The sequence below is a fragment of the Engraulis encrasicolus genome, chromosome 6 (genome assembly GCF_034702125.1).
Source record: "Engraulis encrasicolus isolate BLACKSEA-1 chromosome 6, IST_EnEncr_1.0, whole genome shotgun sequence".
NCBI classification, from domain to species: domain Eukaryota; kingdom Metazoa; phylum Chordata; class Actinopteri; order Clupeiformes; family Engraulidae; genus Engraulis; species Engraulis encrasicolus.
Window position 1 is genome coordinate 1,210,791 of NC_085862.1, and position 15,827 is coordinate 1,226,617.

General features: G+C 44.6%; 1 protein-coding gene across 1 annotated transcript; it reads left to right on the forward strand.

Annotated features, from left to right (window-relative positions):
• Positions 1-15: 15 nt before the first annotated feature.
• itpa (inosine triphosphatase (nucleoside triphosphate pyrophosphatase)) lies at positions 16-4,945 on the forward strand. Its single transcript, XM_063200447.1, has 8 exons — positions 16-138; positions 419-476; positions 807-871; positions 1,146-1,219; positions 1,492-1,523; positions 1,792-1,904; positions 2,442-2,518; positions 4,655-4,945. The coding sequence occupies exons 1-8, from the start codon at positions 76-78 to the stop codon at positions 4,785-4,787; spliced, it is 615 nt and encodes a 204-aa protein (XP_063056517.1). The 5' UTR covers positions 16-75; the 3' UTR covers positions 4,788-4,945.
• Positions 4,946-15,827: the final 10,882 nt, after the last annotated feature.

A 15,827-nucleotide genomic window follows, 5' to 3' on the forward strand; every position in this document is an offset into this window, starting at 1 on the left:
TTGGTCAATCGGGTATATCATGGAACCGGATGTAATTTTCTTCCGGATATTTTTTATCCAACTTGGACTGGAAGCATGGCGGTACCGTCTGGAAGATCAGTGGTTTTTGTGACTGGAAATGCCAAAAAACTAGAAGAGGTACACATAACTTCTTCTACGCGCATGCAATACAATCCGATTGTATACAGCTTGACGCCTTTGCCTGTACATAATCAGGGGATCATGAATTGGACTCAATCACAGTACACAACTAATCTCTGCACACAGACATGTGTATTGCCTATGTGTCTGCTTATTTCACAAACACGTCAGTGATAACATCATATACATAAAGAAATGTTTGACTGATAGTGTGTGGCTTGGTGGTTTAGACAAGTGCCTTGCTGTCAACTAATTTAATGTCTTTCTGTTTGAAAAGGTTGTCCAGATTCTGGGAGACAAGTTTCCTTATAAGCTGATCTCCAAGAAGCTTGACTGTAAGAGTCTGCATTGTTAACTCTGTTGAGATGCAACGTGTAGTACACCACTTGGAATAATCCACTGTCTCGTCTTGAAATGAATGATGTTAACCCTCTGAGGTCCGAGTGCCCTTCAGAGGGCAATGTGTCTCCAAAAACAAATCTGTAACCCTGTGAGTTTTTGTCATTGAAACATATAAGTCACACCATTGGAAACCTCAGACCTTCCAGGTCCCAAATGTATATATATGAAATGAAAATACTTGAAAATGTTACGGTGGTGCAAGCAGCCTAAAAGCCTCTGAAAAGCCTTAGACCTCAGAGGGTTAACATGAATGTCGTCTGCAGTGCCAGAATACCAGGGGGAGCCAGATGACATCTCCATTCAGAAATGTAAAGAAGCTGCTAAGGAGGTAAGAGGCTCACCTGCATATTTCTATGTTGACATGAATTAGTTTGTATTGAGCCAGCATCTTAAAGTGTATATCGCAGGTTAACCACTACTTTGGATCAATGTGTACACACTGTATTCAATAAATGATCCACACATATAAGTCCCTCCAAAAACGATAGATAATTGTTGAAGTGGTAGAACTATCACAGGAATTCCATTATTTTGAATAAAAATGAACCTGAGATATTGACTTTAAACGATTCATTTTTCATGTTTTACTTTGCATTCAACAGGTTGAAGGGCCAGTGATCGTAGAAGACACCTGTCTGTGTTTCAGAGCCCTGGGTGGACTGCCTGGTCCATACATGTAAGTTTTGACATGAGGTGTAAGCAAAGGTGTAGCTTTGACTTGGAAAGTGGCAGACGTTAATATGGCAAATTGTCCTGGTACGCTTATTTTGTGTTTATTTGTGGAAAAAGTGGTGGGGACGAGCTAGATTCAGCTCAAAAGTGGTATCATGTCCCCACCATCCACATTTAAAATTATACCCATACACGTAAAACGTCATCACCGTTATCCATGGGCCTCTTTTCCTCATGTCATGCATGTATCTGTTGTTGTTTCCTTTTCTTTTCTAGTAAATGGTTCCTGGATAAGCTGAAGCCTGAAGGTGAGGAATGTCTTCATTTAAACTCCACACTGATGGGATATAGTAAAATAACAAAGTAGCAAAATAACATTTACTCAATTCAATGTCAAATGTATTTACAAAGACCTGGGCTGCACCAAAGTGATTCACAGACAACCATAAAAGGCAGTGAATAATAATGAAATACAACACAAAAGCAATGAATATAAAATCTATGTTGTTATTATTACATTAAGCGTCACTGCTCTCCTGAGTCCTGTGTGTTCTGCTGTCCTCCTCCCCTTAACAGGGCTCCATAAGATGCTGGCCGGGTTCGAGGACAAGTCCGCATGGGCGCTCTGCACCTTCGCTTACTGTGCCGGCAAAGACCAGCCTGTGCTGCTATTCAGGGGGAAAACAGAGGTATGGGAATCACCCTCAGATGGGGATTATTAGATTATTGTTATATTAATATTATTCAGGGGGAAAACAGAGGTATGGGAATCACCCTCAATTGGGGATTATTAGATTATTGTTATATTATTGCTATTCAGGGGGAAAACAGAGGTATGGGAATCACGCTGGACTTTATTATTATTTATTATGATGTTTTTATCCGGGGGGAAGACAGAGGTATGTGTTGTGTTGGGGTTTTGTGCAGCTGCAGGTGTGTTGGAGATGACCCCTTGGATGCTCATGAGAGAGAAAAAACTATAAAACTCCTGCACACTGACTTTTTCAATTTAATTTAATTCACAAAAGTTCTGTATGAAGGTCTAAGATTGGAACATTTTGAATGAAGTTAACGCAAAATGGTCACCGTGCAGGAGTTTTATCATTTTTCTGTTTTGAATTACCCTACCATGACCCTCGTAGCCTTTCATTTGACTGTTGGTAAATATACTGTATATATCCTACATGATGTTGCTGTGATTAACTAGTCAGGTTGTATATTCACAGGGGAAGATAGTGGAGCCCAGAGGCCCTCGTGATTTCGGGTGGGACCCCTGCTTCCAACCGGACGGCTTCGACAAAACGTATGTAAAAATGTGCTGTCATAGAACACGACACAATATCGCCACTAGGTGGCAGTGTTTTCTCAATTCTGATTTGCATCATTGGTCTTACTAATGTTTCACAACTTCAACACATGCATTCGACACAGATACCCCCTCACTTATGCTACTAAAGTAGCTTATCTTTCTTAAATATGTTTACCATCTTACATAATCACAGACTTGAAGGATGATCTGTATTTGGCTCTGCTCATTATTATTTGTGAAGAGCCAACAGATACACCTCTATTGTCATCAATGTAGTACAGATACACCTCTACTGTTATTATTGTAGTACAGATACACCTCTACTGTCATCAATGGAGTACAGATACACCTCTACTGTTATTATTGTAGTACAGATACACCTCTACTGTCATCAATGGAGTACAGATACACCTCTACTGTTATTATTGTAGTACAGATCAGGGCTTGACACTGGCACCTGCCAACCGGCCAAATGCTGGTAAAACTTGGCTGTGGCTGGTAACAATTACAGTGCCACTAGCCAATGTGGCAGGTACCTTATTCAATGGTATGACATATCAGAATAGCATTTATTCTGCGTTGTACGCCTTGTGTATCAATTGTTTCTATCTAAGTTCAAGAAAAAGCTGTTACACAGTTTCTACTTGTTTGATTTATTTCCATGTAGAAAGCTATGTGCAGTCTGAGGTTAGATGAACAGCGTAATGATAAAGAAATAAAACAATATCAAATTTGTGGCTAGTAGAATAGCTGGATGGCTAGTGACTCAGGAAAACCACTAGCCACATGGCAGGTAAGTGAAAAAGTTAGTGTCAAGCCCTGGTACAGATACACCTCTACTATTATCAATGGAGTACAGATACACCTCTACTGTCATCATTGTAGTACAGATACACCTCTACTGTTATCAATGGAGTACAGATACACCTCTACTGTTATCAATGTAGTACAGATACACCTCTACTGTTATCATTGGAGTTGGGCTTCAACATTTTGAGTTTTTGCCTGATAACACATTTAGTGCATGTGTAACAGTGTTGTACATTTTCATACATGGCAACTATCTATATATAAAATATATATATAATATTAAAAGTATATATTTTTCACCTGAAATATGAATAATTACAATAAATAAGTTTAATCTAAAATCTATCATTGGAGTACAGATACACCTCTACTGTCATCATTGTAGTACAGATACACCTCTACTGTCATCATTGGAGTTGGGCTTCAACATTTTGAGTTTTTGCCTGATAACACATTTAGCAGCAAATTTCAGTTTAGCCAAGGCAGTAACAGGAGACTGCTGCAGAGGAAAATAAGAACAGCCAGTTTCAGCAAGTCATTTGTTCCCTCTGCAATCAGAATTTTTAATGAAAGACACAGTTCCCAGCAAGGGACTTGACACTCTGTGTGTGTGTGTGTGTGTGTGTGTGTGTGTGTGTGTGTGTGTGTGTGTGTGTGTGTGTGTGTGTGTGTGTGTGTGTGTGTGTGTGTGTGTGTGTGTGTGTGTGTGTGAGAGAGAGAGAGAGATGTATGTATTGTAGCAATCAGCTGTTTTGGAGGAGTCAGAGAGGCATGGGGGAGGGGGTTGTATTTATTTATCTGTCATTTTATGTTTTTATTCTGTTCTTAAGTCCTGTCTTTGTATAGCACCCTGACCACTTGAATTTCCCTTTTTGGGACATTAAAGTTTACTTTGACTTTGACTTTAGTGCATATGTAACAGTGTTTGTACATGTTATGCAATGTAATGCATTGTATTGTAGTTTACTAGCCAGGTCGTGCCCTCCTAGTGACGCAACAGCTTCAGCGCTGCTACCTGTCAGGTCAAGAGCAATGCAAGTACTTTCTGAGTTCCCTCAAATACGGGAACTCCTCCCACTTTGTTGGGAAGCAAACAATCATTAGCAAACCAAGGGAGGCCATTTGGGAAATGTTAATTGGTATGTTCTTGGTCAGACCAAGTCTCGAAGAGATTTGAAAGTCGATGATAATCAGGCTATTAATTTACATACATGGCCACTATCCTTATGTAACTATATTATTATATATGTGATGATATTTTCTCTTATTAGATATGCTGAGCTTCCTAATTATTTATATGATGATATTTTCTCTTATTAGATATGCTGAGCTTCCTAAAGAAGTGAAAAACACCATTTCTCATCGGTATCGCGCTCTAGCAGCGATGTCGGAGCACTTCTGCCAACTGAACGGTGCACCAGAGACAAAGAAGACAAAGACTAGTGATGATTGACCACCTGTTATTTATTATTATTATTTTTTAATGGTCAGGATCCGTAATACACTGCATTACACTTTACAAGTAGAACTGTCAATGAAAACATCATGTTACTTTTTGTGGACGTGACTTTACTGTCTATCTTTTTTACAATTAAATCTGTTATACTCATACCAACTGAGGATGCGTGTTTGTTTGTGTTGTTTACCTGTTCTGTCATAAGTGCCAGGATGGATAATGTCATAAAAACGTGAAGATAAACAAAAGAGGAGGGCTGCACTGGGACACCAAGTTGGAAAAAAGCTGCAAGATCTCAAACTGGAGTTGCCAGTGTCGGTATCAACAGGGCTGATGGTATCCAGGCTCCATGCCTGACTTCAGGCTTGACAGAGTTTGCAAAAATAAAAACATTGATAATAATTAGCCATTAGGTTATTCTTATCTCAGAAAGTGTTACAGGTTCAGGGTTTTCTTCTACTATCAGGCTTGAATAATGGTCAGACACAGGCTATTAAATGTTTGAATAATGTATCAAAATAGGCCTACGTTACGTCACTATGCAGTATCTTGTCGTCGTTAGAGCAGTATCTTGTCGTTAAGTTCAGGCTCAGGATTTTTTTTCACTGTCTACTGTCACTGTCATTAGGCTACATCTTCACAAAGCCATTTTAAATAGTTGCAAATCTACATAGAAGTCAGTGGAAGTGACTTGTCAACTTGGAGGAACCTGGAAATGACATTAGCGGCGACCTTTCCCACCTGGCGTGAAGGTCATTAAGAAGTGTTTAGTATCCGAGAGGTTCTTGGCACGTCAGGGAAGGTGATGGATGAGCCGGGGGTATCTGGCTATTCATTTACACACACTGCCTTCCACACACTGACTGTTTGCTCATGTGGACTATGTCGCTTTCAGAAGTATCTTTAGCGAAGCTCTTGTTATAGTACCATCCTGTTGATCTTTCCTGCTTTAGGTGCTGCTGCTCTATTCATCTGTCTCCTCTCTCATCCCCCTCTTCACTGCTGTGTGTCCGTTGGGGGGGAGAAGGGGGAGATGAGGGATGAAGGAGGGTTCTGCTAGTGCCTGTCTGCTGCTAACTGACTTATACGCTCTTCAACAAACATGCTGTTGTTATGCATTGGACTTTGTTTTCCCCTTTACCCCCAGCTGTGATTAATCACAGATAATGTACACACAGAAGAATATTTGACGGCTTGACCAATGGGCATTCACTTTCTTTATGTTGGCAGTATGTGGAATTCCAGGAAGTAGGCCTAGATACAGTGGTATGAGTAAGTGTGGGCACCCTTTTGGAAAATCATTACATCGGTTTGTCACTGGTAGAGTTTTTGAAGTAGCAACTTGATTTCAACATATGACTTGAACCGCAGTAACATAATTTTTTTTGTGTGGATTTATGTAAACAAAAGAGGCATGTGTATGTATTAAGGGTACCCCAAAGAAGGCTCAAACTTACTCATAACACTGTATCTGTATGTTGCTAAATAAAGTGCACTTAAACATTTGACTTTAATGTAAACTACAGAGGAAGAAACTTTTCAAGGCTAAAGTAAGGGTGGAATAAGGGAATCAAAGACATCTGGTCAACACGGTTGTTTATAAGTTTTAATTTACAACCCTGATCCCCCCCCATCTCAGGAGACTGTGGCACGCTAAACCTGGAGAAGGAGCTTCGGGGGGGGGGGGGGGGGGGGTTGTAAACTGGACCAGGAATTTGGAACGAAGAACTACAATGTTTTCAGCATCATTCAATATGAACCTGATGTTAGTGAAAGAAGTGAAAGCCCATTGGGAAACTCCAACTCCCATTGTCATTGTGACACAGCACTCCACAGCACACAAGTGCACACTGCACACAACGAAATTGCATTTATGCCTCACCCGTGCAAGGGGGCAGCCCTCAGTGGCGCCCCATGGGGAGCAGTGCGGTGGGACGGTACCATGCTCAGGGTACCTCAGTCATGGAGGAGGATGGGGGAGAGCACTGGTTGATTACTCCCCCCACCAACCTGGGAGTCGAACCGGCAACCTCTGGGATGCAAGTCTGACGCCCTAACCGCTCACCCATGACTGCCCATAAAATATTTCAGTAGACTATGTAATGGCATGTTATAACCAGCAGGGGGCTGGGGTAGCCATATATAATGTGGATCGATGACACATGAATCAGTTGAGTATTAAACGTACTGAGATATACATCTTGACAGTTGTGTCCTGAGTCATTACTAATAGTAAGTGTAAGGAACAATACATGGTGTCAGAATTCGACAACCCACGACAGGAAGAGTCGTTGCGGAAGAACTGTGACAACTATGCAGTTTGCGGTGGATATAGGAGAGTGTGTGTCGTGCAACGGTGAAAAAGGGAGCGAAGTCGGCGAAAGCTAAGAAGCTAGCGACCAGCTAACAACGCCAGGTAGCATGGACCACATCTTCACTATCACGCCGCCCGGAGCTTTTGACTACGAGCCAAGTTCGTGGCCAGCCTGGATCAAACGCTTCGAACGTTTCAGAGTCGCATCGGGACTGAAAGACAAAGACAGCGCTTTCCAGGTGAATTCTCTGATTTATACAATGGGCGACAAAGCCGAGGACATTTTGGATTCGTTTGGTCTAGCGGCAGCTAAAGTGGGCAATTACGATGAAGTAAAAAAGGCTTTTGATGAACACTTTGTTGGCAACACCAACGTAATTTATGAACGAGCCAAATTCAATAAGAGATGCCAAGAAGTAGGCGAATCTGCAGAGAGCTTTATCACAGCAGTGCATAAACTTGCCGAGCATTGTAAATTCGGTGTGCTGCGCGAGGAACTGATCCGAGATAGGATTGTTGTGGGCATACGCGATGCAAAATTGTCAGAAAGAATGCAACTAAATGAAAAGTTGGACTTAAAGACAGCAGTAACGCAAGTTAAGCAGCACGAAGAGGTGAAAAAGCAACAGGCAGTTATACGGTCAACCGAGGCAACGGGGCAAGTGGATGCGATATCCAGGCGAAAGCTGAGCGGGAAAAAGGCTGCGCAGGGATTCACCCCGCCTCACCCGCAGCATACAGCCAAGCCGAAACCGTGTGGGAAATGCGGCAAATTTCCAAAACACTCCTGGAAGGAGTGCCCAGCAAAGGACGTCGAGTGCAGAAAATGTTCTAAGAAAGGACACTATGCTGCTGTGTGCAGAGGTGCACAAAAAGTAGACTGCATAGATGAGGACAATTCAGTTGCTTACCTGGGGGCTGTGAACCACTCACAGTCATCCACATGGACTGAGACACTTGCTGTAAATGGAGGGCCTGTATGTTTTAAAGTGGACACTGGTGCTTCTGTGACTGCCATTCCGGAAACAGAATATGATGAACACAAACATGGCGCCTGCACAGCAGCACGCAGGCCTCTCCTGGGGCCTTCAGGCCAGCCTCTGAATGTCATGGGGCAAGTGACTGCAGTCATCCAGAGGGGCGACAGAAAGATCGAGGAGGAGGTCTACATCGTGAAAGACCTCACCACATCTCTACTGGGTCTTCCTGCCATCCGGAGACTGCACATGATCCCTCAGCTGAACAGCGTAGACGACACAGAGGCATCCTTCCGCTCAACATATCCAGAGGTCTTCCAAGGGCTAGGCCAGCTCCAAGGTGAATACAAAATCAAGCTTAAAGGAGACGCCCTGCCCTACGCTCTCTCAGCACCACGGAGAGTGGCCATTCCTCTCCGCGCCAAGGTGAAAGAGGAGCTAAACAGGATGGAAAAGTTGGGGGTCATAGCCCGCGTGGAAGAACCCACAGAGTGGTGCGCGGGCATGGTGCCGATCGTGAAGCCCACAGGAAAAATACGCATATGCGTTGACCTGACTCACCTGAATGAAAATGTCATCAGAGAGAGACACATCCTACCTGCGGTGGACGAAACGCTGGCCAAACTGGAAGGGGCCAGATTCTTCACAAAGTTGGACGCGACATCAGGCTTCTGGCAGGTGCCACTACACAGGGAGTCGATGCTGCTGACAACATTCATTACGCCAGAGGGCCGCTACTACTTCAAAAGGCTGCCCTTTGGTATATCGTCTGCCCCTGAACATTTTCAAAAGAGGATCTCCCAGCTCATCGACGGCATAGATGGAGTCCTCTGCCACGCAGACGATGTTCTCATCACAGGACAGGACAGGGCACAGCACGACAGCAGGCTACACACAGTGCTGCAGAAATTCAGAGAGGCTGGGCTCACCCTCAATGAAAAATGCCAGTTCGGTCTGACTGAGATCCGGTTCCTGGGTCATGTCATCAATGCCCAGGGCATCAGAGCAGACCCGGACAAAATCAAGGCGATCCTCGAAATGCCTGAGCCGAGGGATGTGGCGGATGTTCGCCGCTTTATGGGCATGGTGAATTTCGTTGGCAAATTTTCACCACGCCTGCCTGACCTCACAAAGCCCATCCGTGACCTGCTGAAGACAGAGAACAGCTGGACATGGGGGCCACCCCAGCAGAAAGCGTTCAGAGAGACAAAAAAAGAACTGGGGTCAGAGACTGTGTTAGCCCAGTACAGTCCAAACCATGAAACCATTGTGTCTGCAGATGCCTCCTCATATGGGCTAGGGGGGGTCTTGACACAAAAACAGCCAGACGGTGAGTGGAGACCTGTCGTTTTCATTTCACGAAGCCTCACGAAAGCTGAATCAAGATATGCCCAAATAGAAAAAGAGGCTTTAGCGTTGACCTGGGCATGCGAGCGCCTGCGAGGGTACATAAGTGGTCTGGACTTTACCATTAGAACTGACCACAAGCCACTCCTCTCACTCCTGAAGTCCAGAGCACTGGATGACCTGCCGCCAAGGATCATCAGGTTCAGACTCAGGCTGCTCAGATTCAATTTCAACATTATCCATGTCCCAGGTAAAAACCTAATAACTGCTGACGCGCTGTCGAGGGCGCCTCTTCCAACCACAGGTACCGAGGCTGAGCACAACCAGGAAAAAGAATGCCAAGCTTACCTGAACAGCGTGGTGGAAAGCCTCCCAGCCACACCTACAAAGCTGGAACAGATAAAAAGTGCCCAACGCTCGGATGACGCCTGCAAACGCCTCAGCCGTTACTTTGCAAACGGCTGGCCTGAACACAGACGCGACGTGCACAAACTACTGCAACCCTTCTGGCAGGACAGGTCATGTCTGCATGTAGGGGGAGGACTGCTCATGAAAGGTGAGAGACTGATCATTCCAGAACACATGAGAGCTGAAATACTCCAGAGACTGCACCAGGGACATCAAGGCATCAACAAATGTCTAGCTAGGGCCAGAGAGTCAGTCTGGTGGCCTGGCATCACGTCCGCTGTGAAGCAGATGGTGGAAAAGTGTGAAATATGTGTGCGTGAAGCTCAGACAGCTGTTGAGCCCCTCCTGACTACTGAGCTCCCGAGCAGACCCTGGCAGAGGGTCGCAGCAGATCTTTTCCAATGGCAGAATGGGAACTATTTAGTCATGATTGACTACTTCTCTCGCTATATCGAAGTTTGCACACTGCCCAGCACCTCAGCAAAACAGACAATAGCCAGATTCAAAGCTGTGTTTGGTAGACACGGCTGTCCGGACGTCTTGGTCACAGATAACGGCCCACAATTTTCGTGCATGGAATTCTCCCAGTTTGCACAGGACTATGATTTCACCCATGTGACAAGCAGTCCCCGCTTTCCTCGTAGCAACGGGGAGGCAGAACGGGCCGTGAGAACGGTCAAGTCTCTCTTGCAGAAAGAGGGAGACTTTCACAAGGCGCTGCTGGCCTACAGGGCCACTCCACTGGCCCATGGATTCTCCCCATCTCAGCTGCTGATGGGCAGGAGGATCAAAACACCGGTTCCAGTGTCTCCAGCACAGCTACAACCAGAGTGGCCAGATCTACAAACCTTCAGGACGAAGGACGCTGCGTTGAAGCTGCAACAACAACAGACATACAACAGGAGACATCGCACTCAAACCCTGCCACCTCTTCAGCCGGGACAGCAGGTGTGGGTCAGACCGACAAACACCAGAGCGACCGTCGTGGGGCCGGCTCACACACCGCGCTCCTACGAGGTGGAGACAGCAGAAGGAGGACAACTGCGACGCAACCGCTCTCACCTCAGGGAAGTACCAGTACCTCCAGAACCAGGTGAGGCTGTTACAACTAGGTCGGGCCGACCATCCAGGCCGCCCGAAAGACTTGACCTTTGAACATTGGACAAAAAAGAAAAAAGAAAAAAAAGGAAAAAGGGGAATATACCATACCTGACCTGTGAAATAAAAACGTTTTTGTTTTGTTTGAATTGCAATGTTCAGATTTAGTAGACATAAAGTATTCAGAATAGTCAATGCAGTTATACAAGATGGCTATGGTAAAATGTGTCTTTATCAGCTTATGAGGTTAATGCTGAGCTTTAAGATTTTATTTAGGAGTTTGAAATGAATAAAAATGAATCCTTAAGGTTATATGGTAAATGAAAATAAGAAAATAGCCATACTGTTTAAAGAATGTTGTTATGGTAATGTTCTGCCTTAAAACAGTTAAACTGCCTACTGAAAGGGGGAGATGTAATGGCATGTTATAACCAGCAGGGGGCTGGGGTAGCCATATATAATGTGGATCGATGACACATGAATCAGTTGAGTATTAAACGTACTGAGATATACATCTTGACAGTTGTGTCCTGAGTCATTACTAATAGTAAGTGTAAGGAACAATACAGACTATACCTGCATACCTCCACTCCCATATGGCCTGCTCACTCCCATACCGTCCGCATGGCTACAAGACAGGTCTGCCTGCTCACTCCCATACCGTCCGCATGGCTACAAGACAGGTCTGCATTGTGCCAAAGGTTTATGGACCCCTCAGTGGATCTGTGATAAATGTCATATCCGGATGTCAGGGGGTGAGAAAAAGAAAAAAGAAAACAAATCTCAGTGGTTTCATAACACTTGGATGGTGATCTGGCCCTTAATGACACTGGAGGTATACATACACTAATGACTACACTGCACTACACTACACTACACTACACTACATACACTAATGACACTGGAGGTATACATACACTAATGACACTGGAGGTATACATACACTAATGACACTGGATGTACACACACACTAATGACATGTTGTATAGTGATCTGGTATATACATACACTAATGACACTGGAGGTACACACACACTAATGACATGCTGTATAGTGATCTGGTATATACATACACTAATGACACTGGAGGTACACACACACTAATGACATGCTGTATAGTGATCTGGTATACATACACTAATGACACTGGATGTATACACACACTAATGACATGTTGTATAGTGATCTGGTATATACATACACTAATGACACTGGAGGTATACACACACTAATGACATGTTGTATAGTGATCTGGTATATACATACACTAATGACACTGGAGGTATACACACACTAATGACATGTTGTATAGTGATCTGGTATATACATACACTAATGACACTGGATGTATACCTACACTAATGACATGCTGTATAGTGATCTGGTATACATACACTAATGACACTGGAGGTATACATACACTAATGACATGTTGTATAGTGATCTGGTATACATACACTAATGACACTGGAGGTACACACACACTAATGACATGTTGTATAGTGATCTGGTATATACACACTAATGACACTGGAGGTATACATACACTAATGACATGTTGTATAGTGATCTGGTATACATACACTAATGACACTGGAGGTACACACACACTAATGACATGTTGTATAGTGATCTGGTATATACACACTAATGACATGTTGTATCGTGAGCTGTCTGCAGGGCTGGTCTGAGACCAAAAACACCCAGGTATGTGTGGATTAAACTGGCCCTCGCATGTACAGGCCATTTTAGTTCTATAACCTGGACCAGTTTCTCGAAAGCATTGTTGCTAACCAGTTAGCAACTTACTTGGTTCCCAATGGGAATTTGCACTGCGACCAAGTAAGTTGCTAACTTGGTTAGCAATGACGTTGTTGAGAAACGCACTCCGGCTTTACTGAGTCCACTGTCTATGTTTCAGTTGGACCAATGGGCGGCCCGCCCCATCTAAACTGTCTGCCAGTCCCTAAGAAAAATCAATCAAACAAACAACCAAAACAACAGTATCAGTCCCTGGGGGACTGTTGGCCCACTGGGGAAAATGCCCTGTATGCCAGATGCCCTGTCCAGTCCTGGCTTGCTGTGACCAGGAATGTAGACGGAATGTAGGCTCCTGCCCAGGTGAAGAATGTGTAAATGACTACCTCAGCTTTGAGACAAACAAAACCAAGGCCTGTTATCATAGTTGAGATAAACAGAGCAGTGGTGCCAAGCATTGGCGTTATTCCAGGTATTTGGGAGACGTGATGCATGGGGGCAGTCCGGTAGCCTCGCGAGCCATCCTACGTACTTCCGCCAAAGGATTGGCTCCACTACTGTAGTCTGGCCGTGCTTCTCTGTGGAGTGCCTGGAGCAGTAGAATTTTGATCGCAACGCCCCCCCAGAAAACAGCCAATAATCGAATACGCCCCCCACGTGGGGGCGAAAGGGGGAGGACGCTCGTGACAATGACGTACACATCTGCGCCAGAGCCATTGGTCTGCGCTATGTTGTTGTTGAGTAACTGCCAGCGATTGGGTGAGAGGTGTCCAATAATTTCAAACCATAACTGAGTGCAAACTTCCTGCTTCCTACAATCGCTTCAGAGCAAACAAATGCCAGACCATAAATACGAAATGAAATGGTAGTATTATGGGATGGTCAGGACCAGGCTAGCAGTCCGGCTCCTCCGGCTCCTAAACATCATCCGGAGCTCAGCCTTCATATCCTGTAGACCTGGCTGGACTGGCAATAGGCCTTACAGGGCATTGGATTGGCAATAGGGTTTACAGGACATTGGATTGGCAATAGGCCTTACAGGGCATTGGATTGGCAATAGGGCTTACAGGGCATTGGATTGGCAATATGGCTTACAGGGCATTGGATTGGCAATAGGGTTTACAGGGCATTGGATTGGCAATAGGCCTTACAGGGCATTGGATTGGCAATAGGCCTTACAGGACATTGGATTGGCAATAGGGCTTACAGGGCATTGGCTTAGAAATAGGGCTTACAGGGCACACGGGTGGCTGGAAGCTCAAGCATTCTTCAGTGTGTTCACTGGAGTTTGTTGCGTGCTCTTGGATATCGGGGATCAGTTCATGTAGAGAGAAGAGTTCATCCAGGCACTCCAAAACAAAGGTGTCCAAACGGGAAGTTAGATTAAAAAGTCTTTAATGGTACTGGGCTGGGGTTACATTAAAAAGCCGACATGTTTCGACCTCACCAGGTCTTCATCAGGGCTAGGTTCACCATTGAAAAGAAAGGCCTCCCTTGCAGGGCATTGGGTTGGCAATAGGGCTTACAGGGCATTGGATTGGCAACAGGCCTTACAGGGCGTTGACCGATGGACTGGTGATGATTTTGACCTGGTCTGGCCCTCCATAGCAGTATGTTCACCAGCACAAAATACTTTTGACTGTTTCCTAAAATAAGACTAATGCAAAAAAGGTTAATTACATGGGAAACTCTGCAGTGGATACTCACTTTGCTTTTAACACACTCTCACACACACACATTGCGTCACCGTTGCCGAATTCCCCTTCTGTCTCTTTCTCATGTCCGCACCGCAAGACTTCAAACAAACAAGAGGCCTCTCCTGGTAAACAGGGGCACCTCAAGACAGGTTGTTACTAGCAACACGTTTAGAGTGTCCTCCTGTTTACAGGTCTGTTGACAGACACAACAGTAGGATGTTTTACTGTACCATGGCTACAAGGTGTGTGGGGAAATCATTACTGGTATGCCTAATATCAAGTCAATTCTGGAGTCGCTTTTGTTATTGTGTTCAATAATAATAATAAAAAAATCCACATACAGTACATACCACACAACTGTCCACATTTTTAACTTTGAATCATAAACTCAGACATGGTGTTACAAATAACATAACTAGATTATTTGTGGAATCTCTTAAAGGTACTGTGTTCTGGAGGCTCTAGCATCTGGTTGTCCAAGGTTCTCTCCCTGGAGGTTCTAGAATGCAAGTGTCCAAGGTTCTCTCCCTGGAGGTTCTAGAATGCGAGTGGCCAAGGTTCTCTCCCTTGGAGGTTCCAGAATGCAAGTGGCCAAGGTTCTGTCCCTTGGAGGTTCTAGAATGTTCTAGAATTCTCTCCTTTGGAAGTTCTAGAATGCGAGTGTCCAAGGTTCTGTCCCTGGGGCCTGGTGGCCATCGATCATCATGGAAAGAGAAGAGAGCTCAACATCAGGAGGAGCAGCAGCTGACCCTCTGAGACCCTGAGTAAGAACAGAGATGCCTCTAATTCAGTGTTTCTCAACTGGTGGGTCGCGACCCAAAAGTGGGTCGCAGAGGGGTCATGGGTGGGTCGCGGAGCCTTGGTTGAAAAAAAAAATCGTAACTCTAAAAAAAAAAATTCCAACTTTTCCTGCAACAATTTACAACTTTTATTTTGATAGGCTAGTGAACTCCATGTCATCTGTTGTCATAGACACAATCTGAATGTTTATGCGAGATAGATAGTGTGCAACCAGTCATTTGAGTCTTGGTTACATTTTGAGAATTGCATTGAATTGACTTGAACGCTAAAAAAATTGGGTCGCGACCGAATGAGAGTGGAAAATGGTGGGTCCCAAGACTGTTCCAGTTGAGAACCACTGCATGTCTCTCTAAAGCTGAAAAACAGGTGCAGTGACGACCACATTCCACACTCAGATCAGAAGAGAGAAGCTCCTTGTTAACAAAAGCTGTTTTGTGTCAGTGGAGGGAAAGTTTAGGTAATAACCTCCAATGGCTTTGAGACATGCACACCAGTGAGGATGGGAACAAGACGTTTAACAGGATTAATTGTCTTTCCTTGGCACGGCATGCGCGCACACACACACACACACACACACACACACACACACACACACACACACACACACACACACACACACACACACACACACACACAG

Excerpts from the sequence above, each read along its gene's own strand:
- itpa (XM_063200447.1), top strand. The coding sequence starts at position 76 with ATGGCGGTACCGTCTGGAAGATCAGTGGTTTTTGTGACTGGAAATGCC. Across the intron at positions 477-806 it reads GATCTCCAAGAAGCTTGACT|TGCCAGAATACCAGGGGGAG; the intron begins GTAAGAGTCTGC and ends TGTCGTCTGCAG. Across the intron at positions 1,905-2,441 it reads TATTCAGGGGGAAAACAGAG|GGGAAGATAGTGGAGCCCAG; the intron begins GTATGGGAATCA and ends GTATATTCACAG.